General features: G+C 42.6%; 1 protein-coding gene across 1 annotated transcript; it reads right to left on the reverse strand.

Moving 5' to 3' along the window:
• Nucleotides 1–1880: 1880 nt before the first annotated feature.
• Nucleotides 1881–20400, reverse strand: FKBP9 (FKBP prolyl isomerase 9). Its single transcript, XM_059818544.1, has 10 exons — nucleotides 20144–20400; nucleotides 16151–16296; nucleotides 15360–15549; nucleotides 14520–14665; nucleotides 12996–13185; nucleotides 10549–10694; nucleotides 9109–9295; nucleotides 7072–7217; nucleotides 5355–5518; nucleotides 1881–3527 (listed from the first exon to the last, which is right to left on the reverse strand). The coding sequence occupies exons 1-10, from the start codon at nucleotides 20398–20400 to the stop codon at nucleotides 3345–3347; spliced, it is 1755 nt and encodes a 584-aa protein (XP_059674527.1). The 3' UTR covers nucleotides 1881–3344.
• Between the last annotated feature and the right edge of the window lie 490 nt (nucleotides 20401–20890).

Raw genomic sequence — 20890 nt, forward strand, 5'->3', positions numbered from 1 at the left:
GAGTTCTCATCTATTTTTCTAAGGAAGTTATCTCAGTTAAGTATGGAAGAAAGTATCTAAATAGATACCTTCTGCATAAAAAAATTATTTTACACTTTAAGGTAAAAAAAGACTTCCCCTCTATCTATGTCCCCCACAGGCCACCCTCTCTAACAGGACGGTGACGAAAGGGATTGATTTACAGCTGGAGGTGCGGGGGCTGCACAGAGCTCTCCCAGTCCACACCAGCACAACTTCCCCTCCCAGCCAGCTTCCCCCGGCCCCCAGGCTCTGGCTGGGTTCACTGGCAGGCAGGCTGGCTGCCCTCGCGTTTAATGGGCTGCCACACACCGCGAGAAGCAACGGGTAGGGGATTCAGCCTAAGTACAACCCTTCTCTGAGAAGGAAGGTGGCCCTGAACTTTCCGTTGAGGGAGGAGCCCATAGCTGCCAGCAGAGAGGAAAAGAACTGAGAGGGTCCACATCGGTAAGCAAAGATTCTGGATTTTCTGCAGTTTAGTCTAACACAGCCAGGTAGTCCTGGCTGCTGTTGCCTTTGTCTGGGCGAGTAAATGCCTGGTATAAATACAGTTATTTTGGGTGTTTCCATTTATTCTCTGCTTTCCCCCAACGCCGCGTTCTCATTTCTGAAACGGCAGCCTCCAAACTTGGGGGGGATGAGGTGAGGGGTCAACAAAATCTTCATCTTGACAGAAAAAATCATTTAGATAGATGATAAAGCCATGTTTGCTACGGCCTAGGGAGAATTGGAATGAGAATTTCAGATATGCTTACCCTAGCCAGAGGCACTGGTAAAGTCATACCTGCCATCCCATCACTGACGTGCTCTGTCAAAAAAATCCAGCACGGTGATCTTCGGGATTACCAACTGACTGCACTTCTGCACAGAGTGCCGCTCTTTGTCCTGCGTCTGCCCTGCAGCATGGCTCTGCTGTCCTGGTTTACTGGGCACTCTTCAGACCACCTCCTGGGAACCATCTGGAATGATCCTCCATGCGGAAAGAGCTTGTCACCAAGATTTTTCTCACATAAAACAATCCTGGATATCCAGAAAACCCACTTGGTTTTTGGGGGTACGTACGAAAAATGGAGTAAGGAGTTGTTTCCACACTGAGGACTGCTTCTGGCAGCACTCAATCTCACAACTTGCTTCCCACGCCTGATCTCAGCTCTGTAAGCGTGCAGAAGCAATGCATTTCAACCACAGCGACAAGCAAGCAGTTTACTTCTTATTTTAAATAAAAGGGAAAATTTTGTGCAAGTCTTCTGAGAAAGCTGCTTTCACAAGATGGTAACGCTTCTAAGGACCCATTCAGGTCATAAACATTTGGATTGCAAGTGCCATCCACTGATACCCACGGTATTTACATCCAGACCACATTTCCAGTGTTTTACATGCAACAGATGTGGGTTTGAAGCTACAGATGAAGTGAAAACATCAAACCTTGGATACAAAGCCCAGCTAGTTTGCTTTCACTAGCCTGGGGCATGAAATGTTTCTTAAGTAAGTAGAACAATTTCATTCTATGAGAGACTTGGAGTTCCCAGCTGAGAGAACCACCACCCTCCCAACTGTCGCAGCTGATGGCAATATCGGATGGGCAATTAAGGGAACTCCTCCTAAAGCCAAAGAATTACTTCATCTGTGTGAAGTACTAAACCAAAACCTTTTATTGTGGTTTATTATTCTCGATCACTTTGAATCAAATAATCTTCATTTAAAATATTTTTCCTAAAGATCAATAGCAATATTGAACATACTCAGGATAAGCCTGCTACCTGCACAAGAAGAGTGCTGCAGGAAGGGTATTTGCTTCTACTCAGATTCCCCGCCCATCAAAATGCCAGGAAAAAAAAGAAACTTTAACAGGAATAGTTGATCAACATTTTATTTAACAAAAAGATCAGTTATCCAACACTGAATGGTATCAAACTCAAGAAAAATTTTCACTGCATTTTCTATAACAACTGTATTAAAAACCAATACAAAATGTTTTCATCCCATTGAAATACCAGTTTTTAAAAAGAGCATCTCAGGGAGCTTACAACCCACACGTACAGATCATCAAAAGCAAGAAACTAGACACAAAGCATATAATGGAAACACAACTCCCTTTCCCCTTGTCTGTGACAGTGTTGCATGATACGTATTTGTGCTCTTTACAGGCAGCGTACTGAGGGGGGGAATCATACGGCCTTCGGGAAAATTATGTCTGTCTCGTGTGTTTTCCGTGAAACAGCTTGCTACATTTACAGATCTAATGGGTGACCGTCTCAAGAGTTCACATCATCTAATCAGCGCTCCCAGGGCTGATTTTGTCTTGCGGGATAGGCCAGAACATTTGCAGGCATAAATAGACAGGTCTATTTCTTGATTCTATCACTGTCTTTTTGTTTGTTCGCCATGCCAGACTGCTCTGCTGCATAAGCTCTAAGTACTTACTCCCTAGTCTAACAATTCCCAAAATAGGAGGCAGAAGCCCAACACAAAATCAATCATATCCAGTATTTATGACAGTATTTGGACCCCATAATACTAATATTTAAAGTCTAACAAAACTATAAATAAAGTTGCAACTGGAAAGGTTTGGGCATCACCGATCAGAACACTGTTTCAACAGGCCGGCAAGAAGAGTCAAGGTTATTAATTAAATACAATACAGATGGTAGCAAACTTTTCTTTCGTAAGCTAAAAACCCAACACACACGCGGTTACAGTTCTAGGCCTGTTTAATTTAATTCACAGCTTATGGAAATTTTACAATGGCATAGCTATCATTTGCATGTTCTGCAATTTGCAAATCAGAGCTCCGGCTGGCAAATACTGGTGTGAGTTTGTTCAGTTACTGGAAAGAGTGCTCCTGCCTCTGAAGGGAACTGGGCTCAATGTCTGACAATTGTTACAGGTTATTTTCACGGGGAATATTTTCTGGTTTGTTGTCCTGCAGAAATATTTTGGATACAGAAGGTTTTTTAAAACTCTTTTAAAAGCACTCAGTAAGTTTTCTCCCTACCATCCACCCATCCATCCAAGTAACTGAGTATTGTTCAAGGATGACTTCTAATCTTTAGCATAAAAACAGACCGTGTGGTTCACGACACCACGTATGCCAGTGCACCCTTTATCCGTTTACACATCCTATCTTGAGGCACTTCACACTTTCTTCAAAAATACCTAACAATGCCAACTGAAAATCTCTTCCTGTTTTAACAGCCTACCAGCACACAGGCAGACGCAGGCTATCTCGCCGAGTGCTAACCTTTCAGAAACATGCTTGCCGAAACCTCTTCCAGTACGCGCGTTCAAACAGTAGGTCAGCTCAGGACTCTTCTTTTTTCTTAGCTTTACAGTTCATCGTGTTCCTCTTTGGCCTCCTGGTCTTTCAACTTGAATTCTTCAGCGGTAACTTTACCATTTCCATCCCGGTCTTGATTGGTGAACATATTTTTAACAATCTTTTCAAAATCAAAACCAGGAGCCAGTTTTCCTTTGCCAGAATCGACTTGAGCTCGAATGTACTCTGAAAACTAGGTGGAGGGAAAGAAGGCGAAAACAGCTCACAATGAAACAGCCATTTAAAACCGAAAAGTATTTACAAAAGTAGAATTTATTTGTTGTTGACTATTTAGCATTTTACTACTTAATAATAAGTATACGTAGAAGTACATTGTTACTATCCTATAAAGCTTACAAGCTAAATTGAACCAATTAGGACAGACACGTGAGGTTAAATCACTCTTTCTGGAGCTCAGTGGGCATTTCCTCACTTATTCCAGTGGGTCCTGGACCCATAACAAGAGAAGTTCTTTTTCACAAACTAGGGGAAAGATGACTTGAACAGAGAGTGACATAGGAATAGATCTCTATGGAGGGAACAGGTTTAATTCCGCGTGCTGATACAAGAAGCTCACACTGTAAAACAGACATCCACCTGCATTTTACAGGAAACAACACGCAAGAGAGAAGAATGAAACACAGAAATGAGACTTTAAGTATCAGGATACCATGAGATTTGTTAAGTAGCTTCAGGCATGATGCCTTCCACTCGACTGCAGTGACTTTGGTGGGGGAAGGACGAGGAGGGATGAAAAGGTTGCAAGGCTACAGGGTTAGTTTTCCCCAAAAATCCTGTTCCTTATACAAATGATGAAGTTATTCAAGGTGATTAGACAACATCTGGCAGAAGTCATACTGCTGGCTTTCCAAAAACAGAAAGTCCACAATCCAACACAATTTTTCCAATTATTGTTATCTCTGGCGCTACTTGTTAAATATGCTTCAGCAGTGAGAGCTATTTCTGACATTCATTCACACTTTTTAGGCCAAGCATCCTCTCATATCTCCTTGGCTTCTCCTTCTCCTCCTCGCTAGGTGACCAGAAGGATTTGGATATCAACAGTCCCATCCCACCTCACTCATTCTCTAGACTGATAAAAGCTCTCTTCTTGCAGAGGCAAGGACAGGAGTGGAGGCAAACACGAGAGAGAAGATAGAGAAAGAAGGAAAACAAAGAGGTGGAAGAGAGTGCTAGGAAGAGGGAAAACAAGATTTTGATTTTACCCCGTTGGCTTGTTAAAATGCTGGAAGGCACCTCATGCTGTTCCATAGGTCCACAGCCTGCACCCTGAGAGCTGCAGGCAGCACTACTCTAACAAGCAAGGACAGAAAACAGAATGATAAAGGCAACAAAGAAGAAGAGAATAAAAAAACAGAACCCCTCCAGTTAAGAGAAAATGCAGAGGAAAACCTCACAGAGGCTTATTTTATCAGAGATGGTGTGGCAAAGGCAAGCGGCTTTCAATTAGGGCACCCAATGACGTTCTCACACTGAAGATTTTAAAAGCAAGCAGGAGGAAGGACTTGTTCAGACAGCACACAATTCACCCACAGAAGGAGCAGCCACAGGCACTGCCAGGCTCCAGAAGTGATGCAACAGTTCTGGGATGCACTGCTGCAGGCTCAGCTTTGGCTCAAGAATTCACCATAAAGCGCCGATTAGCAGACATCGGGAAGGCTGACACAGTGAAGGATCGTCAAATACTAACTCTGTCTCTTATACCCGTGCCCTGAGTTATGTGTTGTTGACCACAGCAGGAGACCACAACAGTAATTGGTCTTAAGTAGTATGGCCATTCTTGCATTTCTTTTTTCTTTTTGGTTCTCTCTTTAAAGCTAAACAGTCATGTTTTACCTGACATGCTGCTGTCCTGTTAACCTGACAACAAACACCATGTGAGAAGAGGAGGAGAAGAGACCCCATTCTTCAACACCTGAGTTGATGGTGATAGAAGAAAACATCTTGATGACAGTGGTGGGAGAAAACCACTGCAAGTGTTTTCATTGCCTCAGCTTACCTCCTCCAAAAGAACCTCTCCATCATGATTCTGGTCTATTTCTTCAAAAAGATTGGGAGAGACTTCACCATTCCATACAAACATGTACCCTTCAGGCAAGCCAGACACCAGTTCCAGCAGTTCGATGTCGAAAACTAATACAGCACTACCAGGCACTTCTCCTTCTGTCACAACAAATGGCAAAGAGGGGTATTTATCCTCACTTATATTGAAGAGTATATTTCCTTTTAATCCATAATTAAATTTCTCTTCCTGCTCCTACAGGTGCATCTCTACAGTGATCCCCAAGCCCTGTGATCCCAAGTCCACCAAACCTTCCTGTTCCCTTCAGCAGAGGTGAACAAAACATGGAGGAAGCTTTCATGATAAAACCACATCCATTTTTTTTACTTATAAAGGTAAAACTGTGGGAATGAATCAATTTTCCTTTATCTCACCAATACACTGTGTATCAAGGGGCTACTAACACACTCAACAGTGTAGCAACAGCTTGGGATGTTACTGCAATGAAACCATGGAAGGAGCTTAATTTATCCTTGAAAAATAAAACTGAGGTCACCTCTAGCTTCAGTCCAGTAGCAAACAAGCGATCTCTTCAGATATCCGGGTATATACCAAAACACTAACAATCATGCAATCATGGAATGACCATGTATATCAAATGCAATTTGAATCATAGCAAATGCCTATTACAGGTATGTTTATAATGTTTTTTAACATAGCAGACTTTTTATGTTATGAGGAAATTTTCCCTTTTATTATACATAACTATACAATTTTATGTAATAGTATAAAATGTTTCTTATATAATACTCAGAATTTTTCATGGAAGACAGGTACAAGTGAAAATGCTTCTTTATCTCTTATCACAAATTGATTCTCCATTAAGCTTGGCACATGATGCCTGACAGACAGTCCTTATAAAATACAAACTGTTCTGGAGGTATTCAAAGAACATAGCAACTTATGCAACTGTTTCCATACCATCAGCGTTTGTTGATCTTGGTGATCTCCCAATAGATTCCTTTCCCTCAAGTCTTTTAACTCAGAAGACCAGCAACAACCACACATACTGGGAGACGAGAGTTCCTGTCACTTCTATACTGTTCTTTTTATTATTGTTGTCCCTGTCATTAAAAATTTATAAACCTCGATGCTCTAAAACAGGGCAAACTGCCTTAGATGTATTGGTGTTGGGGTTTCAACAGCACTGACACACTGTTTCACATCTTACATTCAGTTTATGTAGTTTCTGAATTCAGAGTTTTCTTTGAATTTGCTAACATATTAGTGCTGAACAGTCCCCTTCAGTTTTGCTTCCTGAATAACATGTCACATGTCCAAGCATGCATACCCAATTCCCTATCATGGAGAACAGCATTTACATCCCTCTGCAACACAGGAGTGCCTGGAGCTTTCTGCTTTGACAAAGCAACATTACTGAGGGCATGTGTTCCCTTTTGTACCGGGCTGGTCTTTATACTGGCCACAGTAACAGTATGGCTTAAAATGCAACACAGACAGTATGTTCATTTCATTGGGGAATGGGGGGGTTGTCTAAAATAATGAAATTTAAAACCTCTAAGAACCCCCTTTTAAGCAGCGAAGAGACACTCCCCTTATGTCCTCATGCAAAGCAAGTAACAAAACATGCATACTTGTGTTTCAGTTACTCAAGAGATGCTAAGTGGACGCACAACAGCTTTCACTCACTTACCAACTCCATCTTCTCCGTAACCAAGATGAGGTGGAATAACGACTGTTCGTCGTTCCCCGACACACATGTCTTGAAGGCCCATGTCCATCCCCACCACCACCTGTCCAGATCCCAGAACTATGTTGTAGGTCTTGCCAAGGCTGTGTCTGGAGGGGAAGGGGGGTGCAGAGAAAAAACAAAAAACCCCTCAACATACAATAGAGAATTTGTTGTTCAAAATTACCACAGAAACAGCAGTTTCTAGTTAGTGTCCTGTCATTGCCAAAAATTAACTTCAAGCCCAGTGCTCAGTTCTACCAAGCAGTTACCTAAAGTTGTTCTCAAGGTAGCAAGTTACAGCCAACACCAAACAGAAGTGTCCCTACTGTTGACAAGTCCTCTGGTACTAAAAATATAGGCTTCTTGAATGAAATCCAGTTAAAGTCCTTAGTCCTGCCAATTAACCCCCAAAGCATTTTATCTCCAAATAAGGGCTTTTGCCTTTCACATATTTTTAACTAATGAAATTGGACTTTTTAGCAGATGTAAAAATTCCAGAACTACCAACCTATACGGATCTGGGTGCATTCACATGGATCAGCCATCAGCCACTATAATGTAGTAGTCACTTAACCAAGACAGCTTGGAGGCATACCACTACTACCGCTATTTAATTATATTATAGTTTGAATTATACCTTGCTGCTGGTGGCTCATTTCTAAAATCAGAAATTATCACAAGTTAAAACCCTAGAAGTTAAACATGTATTGTGATTATAAAAGCAAAGCGTGCTGCGTTCAGACTTTTTACTTGGTACGTGTCACAACAGCAGGACCCTTTCTTCTGTCCATCTCCTTTCTTTGGTTATTTGGCTTAGCTGTACCACTGCAGGACACACTTGTACAACAGAGTATTATTTGGAAAGAAAAAAATTCAGTGGCTAGGAGGTCAGCCTTAAAATTAGGAGCACAAGATTCATCATCTTTCATTCTCTATAAACTGCTTTGAATAAGACAGTCTCAACATCCCTTGGTTCCTGCTACAAAATGGGAATTGAGCATTCCTGCCATATAAAAGGTGTTTCGAAGCCAAACACGTTACTAGCATACATACTTGCCTACAGCATCACACCATGTGCTTCAACGTAAGCCAGCTTTTCAGCTCTGCAAGCTGTTGTGTACACTGTGAAAACTATGAGCTGCTTCCTATGTTAATTATAACCTATTTAAAAACAGCTTTTCCCAACTTCCCTTCCAAAAATAAAACATTATTTAGATGACTTGTGCTATCCAAAAGATGAAGGCAGAAAAAGAGCTAGCAGAAGTATTCTTGTAGGTGCAGCAAAGAGTGCGCTGGGCTCACTTTAGTTCTATATGAGACAGACTGGAGCAATCTCTGCTTCCCTCATAAACCTACTGTCAACAGGAAGGAGGAAGAGAAACATTATAATCACAGTCATGATCAATCCCTCTGATAGTTTCACCACGCTGACACTTACCGCAACACTACAATACAGGAAAACGAGCACTAGGTACAGACATGACGGTGGCCATTTACTCTAAAACATTTCTACTATAAAACACCATTTACTAAAAACCAAGCTAGCTTTAACAAGACTATACCAAGTACCTCTACCAGATCTCTCTCAGGAGCACTGAGTCAGTGCAGAGTGCAAGTCCTACCTAAGAAACTTAATACGCTCGGACAGTTCATACACACTGAGCCCTGTGTCGTTCTACTATGACCAGCCTAGACACCTCAATTAGCCCGTTTAAACAGACTGCCATGCAGACAACCTGTTTCATCACTCCACCTGTAATGTTTATGTTCTACTCCAACACACTCCCACATCCTCTTTGTTCCCAGTTTTTTTCATTATGCTATGATAGATTGTCTTTTTCTTTTCCTCCTCCTATGTATCTTAGGCAGGCAGACATAAAAAGCAAAATACATTCTACATAAATACTCAAAATTCTTTATTCCCCGCGAGCCCACTTTGCAGACCATTCTGCTTTCACAGGTGCTAGAGGTATTTTCTTTACCAGCTGATATACTTACGTTGAGTCTAGCAAAGTACCATCCAGGAGCGAGGCATTGTAGTGATACTTCAAGTAATCTCCCTTCTTACTCAGTACAGTGCAGTTGGAAGGTTTGTAGTTAACAGTAATGCTAACCGAATCTGAGGGGTTGTGGAAGTCAACCACGTGGATGTCAAAGACCAGCACTGCAGATCCTGGAATCTTTCCTAAATAGGAAGCAAATCAGACAAGTAGAGAAAGAAACGGTACCCAAACAGGCTTATGGTACTGCACCCTGTAGGAATATGTATTCCCACTGTGCCTGCTACCGAGTCATTTTGCTCTTCTTTTTCAGAATTAAAGGATTACATCTCCTCTGTATGCAAGAGATGCAAGCTGCATCCAAGGCAGGAAAGAGAACCAGGTGAAAAGCACTAAACACGCACTCAGTTCAACAGTGAAGGAAAAAATTTCCATTATTCTGAATTTGAAAATTATGCAGAGATGAAGCAATAGCCATATATTTCTTGTGACCATCCTAAATGACTGATTTGTGCTTCGTGTACCAAATCATTACTGATCATCAAAATTCTCATAGGACTTCCCATGCTTCAAGGAATGCCATTACGTCTAAAAATTTACATTGCCTTAAAATGTCCTGATAGCAAGCAACTTCTTCTCTGCCTTCCCAGGGTAACATGCAATTGCATTACCAGGACTGACAGACACATCCAGACCCAGGAGTGGGTTTTGTTGGTAAAGGAGTCTAATTCCCCAATCAACAGCATAGAATTTGCATTCTCAGAAGAGAGGCTTTTCTTCTAAGTCACTTTTTCCAAACAACATCCCAAGAGGTACGTTTTGAAACACCATCCGTAAAACTGCGATCAGCTAGAAGGGTTATCATATTCAACCTCTCACAGCAATCTTTTTAGGTACTAATGAGTTTTCCCAAAGGAATGTTAATTGTATGTCATACATACACAGACACTTTGCTGTTACATTCATCCACCATTTACAGAGGCGGCTTAGGAGTCCAGAAAACCTGCGGCTGTGGAAGGAACGGGGAAGAAAACTTAACGCGATGAATTCCTAATGCATACAGAGCTTGTTAAGACACACAGGAAGATCTCACACTGCAGAGCTCCTGGCATCCCAGTAGCAGTCTGTCTGAAACACTGATTATCCAAATGAGATGAGGTCACCAAGTACCAGTCTGCCTGAAATACTAATTATCCAAGTAATTTCAGGTCACCAATTACATGTGAGATTGTTCTGCATTCTTATTGCCCTACCTATTTAGCTAATTAAAATACTTTTGCAAATGATGGATGTAATTCTGTCAGTTGCACGCCCACAAAATAATGAACTAATTCATAAGCCTTTCAAATGCCAAAAAAATGGAACTACACACAGATGCACTAAACAATAAAGGAAACATCATTAAATATGGAAGACTTGAACGAAAAGTCAAGCTCACCTCTTCCTTCTTCTCCATATCCAAGATGAGGGGGGATTATTATTCTTCTTTTTTCACCAGTGCATACACCTAGCAAACCTTCATCCATTCCAGCAATCACATAACCTTTCCCGACATAGGTGTCATATGTACGATTTCGTGAATAGCTATGGAAAATATTTGAATTTTAGCAGTGTCAGGTGTACTCGAGGAAACACAGAATCTTGCAATAAGTCTGCAACATAATTCTTAAACCAGTTAAGGTCAAATACACAGTCATTAACTAGCACTGGAGAGGCACAATGCAATCACCATGTTCAATGACACTAGGCCACCAAGTCACATCAGTCAGTGATGCATGCGTCATTTATTAACCAGTACTGGGACCCTGGCTAGGGAACAGATTATTTGCAAATACGTTTCTACTATATCTTGAAAGAAAATCTCACCTATTTATGTATTTTAGACTAAACAGAAAACATGTTTTGGTAAGTAACTGAAAAAAATCAGTTTTCTCCTTTAAATTTTCCTCTGCTCCGATTCTACTTTAATAAATGCTTATCAACTAGATATAGTTTACATTCATTTTCATGAGACACCCTTCAGACTATCTCATTTTGCAACCACAGCTATGTAGTTCAACTACTACAAGCAGGAGGTGGGATAAATAGGTTCTCCCGGGATGCACAGCATTAAAATGAGTCACGACAACAAAACAGTATCAGTACTATCCCACTCCCTTCCAAACTATGCCAGTCACTTATACGTAGGTTGAAGGATCTGCTTCAACACCTAATGAGAGAATAAAACAAGCCTACAACAAATGATGTTTATTACAAGGATGCGTGTGTCTTCTTCAAGGCATGCTACGTGAAGGAACAACCCAAGGAAGGGAAGGCAGAAAGGTTTTAATTCATCTTTACGAGGTAACTCTGGGAAAGAGCAAGACCAATACAGACCCTAATGCAATTCAGAGGTTTATTCAACTGCTCTAAGTCCAGACAACCCTGACTGAGCTGCCCAGGGGCAGTTCTGCAGTTGAATACTGCAAAGGAAAAAAATTAAGGAGAAGATTATTAGAGCTCTCGACCCCAGCCATTCACAGTGCTTTTGGCATGCTCCCTGTACTAGTGAGAAATTCTTTCCTGGCCAGCCCTGAAGCTTTCAATAACTATTGTTAGCTGCTCTATTTCTTCATAGGTACTTGTTAGATATTGGCCTTTCCTGTAAATTCTGCAGGAAGCCAAGATACAACACTGTAATGAATAAACCCGCTAACAACTGTCAGTGCATTAGAATGATTTAGAGGCTGCTGTCTACAAAGCGGTTATTACTATTTATTGACAACAACCCTAATACAAATACTACAACCATTTTCAAAAATTGTTTAATTACTACAGACAATACTCATTTACATCTCAAAACCGAGAGATTCTGGGCAGGTACACTGTGGATAAGCTTGAAGTTCTTCACTTACAAGTTTTCATAAGCTGTAAATTAAGGTCTACAGTGATGGCTGCTGATGCTGGTCTCCTGCTTTCTATCCTCCCACCAAGCTGGACAGCTGAATGGGGAGGTCAAGATTGATTCTGAACCTTACTGCACCTCAATTCAACTACATGAGATACAATTTCCTGACTCCTCCTCACGGGAAGTAGCACACATGGCATACTACGCAGCTTATGTTTGCAAACCGATCCTGATCTTCAGCTTGCAGCAGCTGTAGAAGTATGAAACAATTTTCCATGAGTTCATTTTGTAAAACATCTTACAGTGGCTCATTTTCAACTCTTTTTAGCTACTTGTGCCAGCTGTTCTGAAAGGCGGAGTGGGAAAGTAAAGTACTGCTCATTAAAGAGCAAGCAAAAGTGACAGGAAGCTACAAGGGTATGATTCATCATATAATTCTGTACATGAGGCTCATGTGCCCAGAGAGCTTTGAATCTGAAGTGACAGCAATCCCTCTTCTGTTATCACAGAAACCGCGTTGCCGAATTCAGTCTTAAAAGACATTACCCTTCAAAATGCAAACAGCTTTTGAGTACAAAGGGAAAGGCTGTCCCGAGATTAACCTCAAACTAGCCACTAGCTCACTGACTCACGATTCTCAGGACATAAAATGGGAATCATATTTATTTTCCCTCTCTCCAGGAGTATTACCTATTTGGCAGATAAACTCTATGGGGCAAAGAGTCTTCAGGCACGCGTGCCTACAGCATACATAGCTTCAGCAGGTGGGTCACCACCCCTAGATGGCGTCTGTGATACTGTCATAGTACAAAATAGGTCTTTGTCTTCCCTTCCGTACTGAAAAGGCTTCTACGAGCTTTTTAAGAAGAGAAGACTCCAACTCCACTCACAAATTTGAAAAAGGAAGGAAAAACAAAGAATTGCTTTTGGGTGTATTATGGACAAGACAGACGAGCCAAATGGGAAATGGGATCTGTAAGGCTGAACGGTTTGGTTACCTGGAATCAAACAACGTGCCATCCAAAAGTGTGCCGTTGTAATGGTATCGGAGAAAGTCTCCTGTCTGGCTTCTCCGCTCGCAAGATTCAGGCACGTGCTGGTTCTCAATAGTAATACCATCTTTGGGGTTATGGAGATCTAGCAAAACCACATCAAAGACGAGAGAAGCTTGGCCAGGGATCTCCTTACCTACAAAAGTGTATAGCAGAAAATTGGTAAGAAAGAGCAGATGTTCTAGAAGGAGCTTAAACATGTTTGTTGAAGAAAAGTAACCTACTGCTGAGTATCAGGCACCTCCCCTCCCAAAATAAATTAACGTAATCCGCTTCTAGTCAGTCATTTTTTGTTTCATGTGTGGGTTTGTCACTCAATTCTCCAACTCAATTATTACATTCTGTTCCTATTGTGATAGCACTGCCTCACTGAAAACAACAGCCTCTTCAGCAACACCCATCTTAGAGCTGGTGTACGTTGACTATCTGTGCTGCATGGTTTAGTCTACCAGTATTTTCAACACACTTCATGGAAGTGCATAAAATAACCATTAGAATACAAATTTGGTACATACACTCTTCCCATCCTGTTACTATCAAAACAGGAGACCACATGATGGAAGTCGAAGAAGGGTAAATTGAGTATCTCAGTGAGAAAGTACCTTTCCACCAATACACAAATTATAGCATGGGTTGCTTTGACCCACCGCTTAAAGTTGTGCTGCTTAAAATCCAGCTTAGAGTTCTGCTTTAAATTTAACATTTCTTTTTCTTCTGTTTTATTGAGCTACATACAGGCAATACTAGGAGGACAGAACAGACCATTGGGCTCAAGATCTTGGCAAAATTTTAAAACATAACTAACTCCCCAAAGTTTTGTTATCCATGGAGATGGCTATCACAGTTAATGGCAATGAAGTCATGGAAGGGGTATGAAACCTTGTACACCACAGACACATCCTTAAACATTAGAGCAGAGAGAGAATTTACGGACAAGTCCCAAACGATACCTAACTGCGCCCTCATTTAACATGGGGACCTCTATGTATGACCTGCAGTCTGCATACAGTCTCCTAGGACAATTAATCCATCTTGTAGTTATTACTAGGGCATTGATTGCAAAAAAAGAAGAAAACTGGAACTAAAAATACATTTTTCAAAAGTTTTCTGCTCTCTGTGGCAGTCATTGAAAGAATTATACAGTCATCTGACTTCCAGTTTTTGGAGCCACTAGATACTAATTACAGAATATATTCTCTGAATGAAATAAGATTTCAGTATATAAAGATTATAATTGTATCAACATGTCTGTTAAGCAACCTACTGGTTAAATTTTTTAAGAAAATCTTTTACTTTCTAATCAGTCCAATCCCGTACATAATACATTTTGAACCTCTCTTTCCATCACTTTGTTCCATCTGTCTGAAATGGGTAATAATGCTCCCCATAAATTTAAAATACACAAAGCACAAGTTTGTTTTAATATATGGATGACTTGGATTAAAAAAAAAAAAAAATAGTAACTTTTACCATCTCCTTCTTCTCCATATGCCAGGAAAGGTGGTATTGTGATAATGCGCTTCTCTCCTACACACATTCCCAAGAGACCCTGGTCCATACCAGGAATCAGCCATCCAATTCCCACATAGGTATCATATGTTCGCATCCGATTATGGCTAAAAATGGAAGAGAAAAAAAAAAAGAAAAAACCCCACAACCAAATGTCAGACAGCCACAGGAAAGAACAATATTAATCTTCAAAAGCCACATGCTATGCACAATATAACTTACGACTTGCTGCTCCAAAAACATTGCTCCTTGATTTACCAAGGGCTGGCTGGGTTGTGTTTTCCAGAGTGCTTAGCTATTTCAGGAGCCTAACAGAGGTTTTGAAAAGTGGCTCACAAACATAATGGCAACTGTTATTAAAGCATCATTTCCCACAGAACTTTAATGAAGTACACATGCTGTAAACTTAAAATCTCAGTATGAAAGTGTTAGTAGCTCAATTTCATCATGAACTCTGCTTAGTTTATAAAGCTTGTATCTAACTTGAACAGCTATGCTGCAGTAGTTATTACTATTAGCTGACTGCAATAAATAGTAATATAGATACAGGGAATGACATTTTAAAAAAGAAAGGATCTGAGCTGGTAAACTTCACGCAGAAATAATGTACTGTTTTATTGGTTTGAGTCAGTTTTGAGTCCCATAACCCCTGAATAAATTACTGACACTTATATGATGCTAGCTTTCATTTCTGGGCAATTAGCATTAATCGTTAAACCAGTGAAGGGGGAGGAAGTGATGATTTAAAGTGACATCAGATACCTATTAAAAGACACAAAGACACACAACCCAGCTGCATACCTTGAATCAAACAGGGTCCCATCTAAGAACGTTCCATTGTAATGGTATCGTACGAAGTCAGACACCTGGACTGTCCGAGGACACTTCTCAGGTTTGAAGTAAGTCTGAACCTGCACTTCGTCCTCTGAGTTCCAGAGATCAATCAAAAGCACATCGAAGTGGAGCACAGCATTGGGGGGTATCACACCAGCTGCAAAAGAAAAACACCACAACCAGTTTTATTTCCCTTTTTCTACAGGACAACAGTGAAAAGGGAACCAATCTACGCATTCCCTAAATAAAATCCATGATGTACAACTTACTCCTTTTTGTGCTTATATCTCCCAGTCCCCTTGTCACTGTTGCAGCTACATAAAGAGGGGGAGAATCTGGCAACATGAACTGTTATCAGATACGTCCATCAGGCAAACTGCTCTTGATTTAGCATATGTTGCCTCCGAGTCTGCAAAGCAAAGCTGCTTTTGGCACTGACAAGACCTTATGCAGCACTGCAATGCTAAAACACAGCAACTATTTAACAGTGAGGTAGGTATAAAAAAAACAGTTAACTTTAGTAGCCAGGTTCGTTTGCTGAAGGTCCTTTACAGCCAACAGCTCTTCCTTCCTCATGCAGAGGAAGCCTGGAGCGATTAGCTCAGCTATAGGCTTAAGGAACACCCCTGAGCTGGGGAGAACCTCTGTGAAATTCACTACTTGCAATTTCTACCCTTTTCTTCTGTGACTCCATTTTCTATCTGCTCTGCTGAATCACTCGCACAACCAGCTATTCACTGGCCCGGCGCTGTACTTACAGACGCCTTCGCTTCCATAGGCGAGCTTCGGGGGAATTTTCACGAACCGCCGCTCGTTCACGCACATGCCAACCAGAGCTTTGTCCATCCCAGCAATAAGTTGACCTTTTCCCACAAACACGTTGAACGTGGATCCCCTGTCATAGCTAAAGGGGGAAAAACAGGCAAAAACATTAGCGGTTCATTTACCCACCATTCCGCTATTTTTTTTGAGAGTTTAACCCGTTGCCCCATTAGCATGACAGCTGCTAAGAGAAAGGGCAAATCCAAATGTTTCTGAGACTTCAACCCATCTCTCCCTCTGTTCACTGCTCACTGTCTATCTGAAACATATTCTAGCAGTGTGCGATGTATACTGCAGGCACCCGAAGCCCGTAACTACGAACGGCTAATTAACACACTAATACTATAAGCAGCGCTGGAAAATTATGGACGAGAAAGAAAAATTAAACACTATTACAAGATATGAAAGGACAACTGCTCCCACAGTAGAATCTCAGCATATTGATTTTGGTGAGTAACACCACAAAAATATTACGTGAGATCGGTAAGCTTTACGATGTGAGACATCACGGTTGGGGATTCTCTGTGGGAGAGGAGGAAAGGGAAAAACATGCCTTTTCGAGTAATAGCTGTGAGATTTGCCAGTTGGTTATTTGTTTTCTCCCTTTGGTTACTTATTTTCTTCTCCACGTTCTCAGCTCTCATGTCCTTAAGATTTAAATAGCAAAAAGTAGAGCTGTACTTTAAACAGCAAGTTTGCCAGACCAGGAATCAAGATAGCTAGCTAAATGATCTTCCACTGCGATAACACATGAACATTTGAAAAGTAAAAGAAATTATGCTTAAACAATAGCGAAGAGCAATAACAACAAACAACAGCAGTAAACAATAACAGAGAGCAGCAGTGTTATCACAGCAGAACACTAACGTTAGCTTATGTGGCTAGTTTGACCACCTTAAATTCGCACAATGACCCCACTTTGCTGTGCCTGAATTACTGCTGTTATTTAATTTTTTTTAAGCAACATATAAACATATGGCAGGAAGCATTTTAAAAGCTTCGTGCCCATTTTTAAGCTTTTACTGCTTCTATTTTCTCAAATTCCTTTTATAATTGAAAGGATTTTTTTTTCCCCACAGATAAAAGGCAGCAATGGAAAAAACAATTAAAAAACCAGCTTGTGCGTCTTGGCCTGCTAAAATATTCTGGAAAGCAGCCAGTAGCTAGATATCGCTAGGGAAATGATGTCAAATTTTCCTTCGAAGACCGTACACATCACTTCCACAATATACTGAGCCTCCTAACAGTCCCAGAGCTTTGAATCCCCCAAATATTTTACTGAGTGATCTCTCTGTTTGCTCCACCATTTTTTTTTTCTGGCAAATATTTCCCTTAAAATAGACAACGCTCTATACAGACCATTCACTTTCGGTGAGACAAATATTCCTACTCTCAGGCAAGGATGGAAAATATTCAAATTCACTCCTGACAAATTCCATTATACACACAAAACCATAATTAAGATGTTAAGACTAATAACATAATAGGTTCTAAGAAACCCCAGAAAGTGGTATTTTGTAGTGATTGACAAAGCTTGGCAATACTTATAAGAGCTTTTTTGTGCCAAAAAATAAACCTACAATTAAGAGAACATTGATGCTAAGCAGAGACCTGAACAAAGCAGTGAACAGATCATGCAGCTTTGCAGGATTGACTTTGCAGATTCCTTAAAACCAAGCAAAAGTAGTTTCTGTTAGAGGAATTTACCAAATTCACAGCAGATGACTAGGCAATTAAATTCAGAATTAAAAATGCAAATCATTTTATGGCCATGGAAATAAAAATGCAAATATTGATGAGGGAAAAAAAAAAGGAATAAACAGGCACACTAGTTAATTTATGTGACACAACCACGATTACCAAGACCATCAACAGCCTCTTAACAAGAAGAGCTGTATTACTACCTTCTACTTGGAAATACAGGAAAATAATTCTAAACCTAAAGAACATTTTCAGCAGCTGAAGAAGAAACAAAGTAGAACTGCCCTTAGTTCAATACCTGGAGTGTTTTCTAGACTGATTTCATAGTGGTGTTTGACTACACTGACGCTGGTAAGCACTTTCATAAACTTAAAAAAAACAGGTAGCAACTCTGACAGGTAAAAAAATGGACTTTCTAAGAGGCTTATTTTAGTATAAATTGACTGAGTATCTTTAACTTGTATGCAGGGAACACTGAAGATTTTATGACGAATACTCCAAAATACTACTTCCGTTAACCTACAGAACATAAAAACCTCCTAATTTTCCATAGTCTTAACTTGATAGACCACTGTCATCAATCTTAAAAAAAGACCATAGTTAGCAAATAACAAAACTGTATGTCAACAGGAGCTGCCATGTAGGAAAAAAATGACAAGCTGAACAAACCTTTTTGCACGCTTTTGAAATTAAGATGGCCATACAAATGCTCAAGTTAGATTAGCCTATCATCGTTATTATTTATTTACTGATATTTAGAGGACCCAAAGAGACAAATACTGTATAGTCCTGCACAGCCTGTTCCTGCCCCAAATAATTCAGAGGCAAATGACAAGAAACTTGGAATTAAACCAGAGCCAACACCTGGGAAGCCCCTCCAGGTGCCCTGCCTCAGTGCAGAAATTGCTGGCAGAACTCAGCATACATGTAAGCCCTCGTATGTATCTGTAGAAATCAGAAACACATTTCTGAACACATGGCTGGTTTTCCAATTGTCACATATTTGTAAAATGAGCAGCGAGGATGCTGCCTCTCTTTGTGCGTCCTCACATCCGCAGCTAAGACTTATTTTCTGAGACGGTTAGCTGCCAACGAATTCGCCGTCCTTGCTGTGCTTTTTCACTGAAACCGCACCAACGCCAGCTGAACCGCCAGCTATCGCATCCCGCGCATTATCCGGAGAAGTGCTGGTGAAGTGGCACTACCCGCGTACTGAAGTACAGTCAGCTCTGGAGGAAGAGCTGAGCTTACTTTGAAAGACAGTTATTTCCCTAAGGCTGCAGATTTTCCTTGAAGCACAAGGCAGATTACCAGGATTACTGAAAGTACATTTTGCTTTTTCTTCCCGAGTAATACTTTGATCAGCGGCAATGAATGAAGCAAGAAAAAACAAATAAGCTGTCAGCAGCATCAGCATCCTTCACAATCTCCTGATCCCACTATTTAGGCTTCCTGATCCCAAAATAACAGCAGGAAAGTGACCAGACGCTTCACTGTACATAGGTCACATTTATTCAAGGGTAACTTGTCCAAAAATTTCTACGTAAGCACAGCCTGATAATTCTTGTATTTCTGGTAAAGATAATGACTCAGAAATGTTTGCATTTCTGAAGCAGGTTTGAGCCTGGAGAAGACATACGAAACGTACAGAAAGAAACGGGCAGGAAATCACTAAATACTGTGACTGGCTGCAATATCACACATGCTCCCGTTTACCAGGCTGACCGAGTATCCTTACGGTCTTCTCGCCTTTGGAGCAGAAAGCTCCGGGTCAGTGCCTTGGAGAAGCAGCTGGAAGAACGTGGCGGGGATCCATCAGGGCGTGTAAACTGCTGCGAACTGGACCGAGCTACTGCAGAGGTCCTGGCCCCAGCCGTCACACCCCAGCACTTTGCCCTTTCGTGTTTCAAAGCCATCTTCTCACGGTGGCCCATACATCCTGTGTTCTTGCTCATATGGCATTGCCCAACTTGCCACTCGCCCGCTTGCGCCTGGTCACCCCAAAAGGGCTTGTGGGCCACGGCAGGTTGTGGCCAAGAAGAGCAGCGGGACCTGAACTGAACCTCAACCATAGCCTCCACCCAACGCCACCATCTCGGAGCATCCTCAAAACTGCCCCCGTGGTGGACGGCACCGCTCGCTCCCCTCCTCTCCCCGAAGAGCACCCTCACACGAACCAAACCCCGAGGGGGCCGCAGCTATAAACCCGAGGGGGCCGCAAGCCAGACCTGGAGTCGAAGCGGGTGCCGTCGGGGAAGGCGCCGAGGTAGTGGTAGCGCACGAAGTCTCCGGGCCGCACGGCCCGCGGGCAGCTCTCGGGCACGAAGCGCCGCTCGACGCGGAGGTCGGCGCCGTCCCCGGGGGGCTCGGCGGCGGGCACCGGCGGCGCCTGGCACGCCGCCCAGCTCACCAGCAGCGCCGGCAGCAGCAGCAGCGCGCCGCAGCCGGGGCCCCCCCGCCGCCGCACGGCCGCCGGCCCCGCCATGGAGGGCCGCGAGCGGGGCAGCCGCAGGGCGCACTAGGCGGCGAGGGGAGGGAGGGAGGGGGGGAGGGAAGGAGAGGGGCCGCCCGCCCCGGCCCGCCCGCTCCTCCTCCCGCCGCTGCGAACTTGCAAACGTGGATGAAGCGCTCCCACCCGCGACGGGGGAGGAGCAGCCTCGGCGCCGGCTCCCCCCACCCTCGCCGCGGAGCTGTGCAGCCCCACTTTGGAGCGGAGCGGAGCGGGGCAGCGCCGGCCCCGCCACCCCGTGTCCGTCCCCCCCCCCGGGCTGGCGGGGGGGCGGCAGTGCGACGTGGCGCTGCCCCCGGGCCGCCCGCCCCGGCGCTCCTTCGCTCCCGCACGCAGCACGGGAGGCGGCGGGCCCGGGCGGGGCTGCGCGTCGTAGCACGCCCCCCCCCCCCCGCAGATGAGCCGCAGCTCTTCGGAGCGGCGCTGGATAGCCTGCGGTGGGCTGTTAACGCACGGCCACTAATGG

This window comes from Gavia stellata, chromosome 6, assembly GCF_030936135.1.
Source record: "Gavia stellata isolate bGavSte3 chromosome 6, bGavSte3.hap2, whole genome shotgun sequence".
Taxonomy (NCBI): domain Eukaryota; kingdom Metazoa; phylum Chordata; class Aves; order Gaviiformes; family Gaviidae; genus Gavia; species Gavia stellata.

Coding starts and splice junctions, on each gene's coding strand:
- FKBP9 (XM_059818544.1), bottom strand. CDS start 20,400: ATGGCGGGGCCGGCGGCCGTGCGGCGGCGGGGGGGCCCCGGCTGCGGC. Junction 9,296..10,548: donor ATATGGAGAAGAAGGAAGAG/GTGAGCTTGACT, acceptor CTTCCTATTTAG/GAAAGATTCCAGGATCTGCA. Junction 7,218..9,108: donor GGTACTTTGCTAGACTCAAC/GTAAGTATATCA, acceptor CTTCCCCTCCAG/ACACAGCCTTGGCAAGACCT.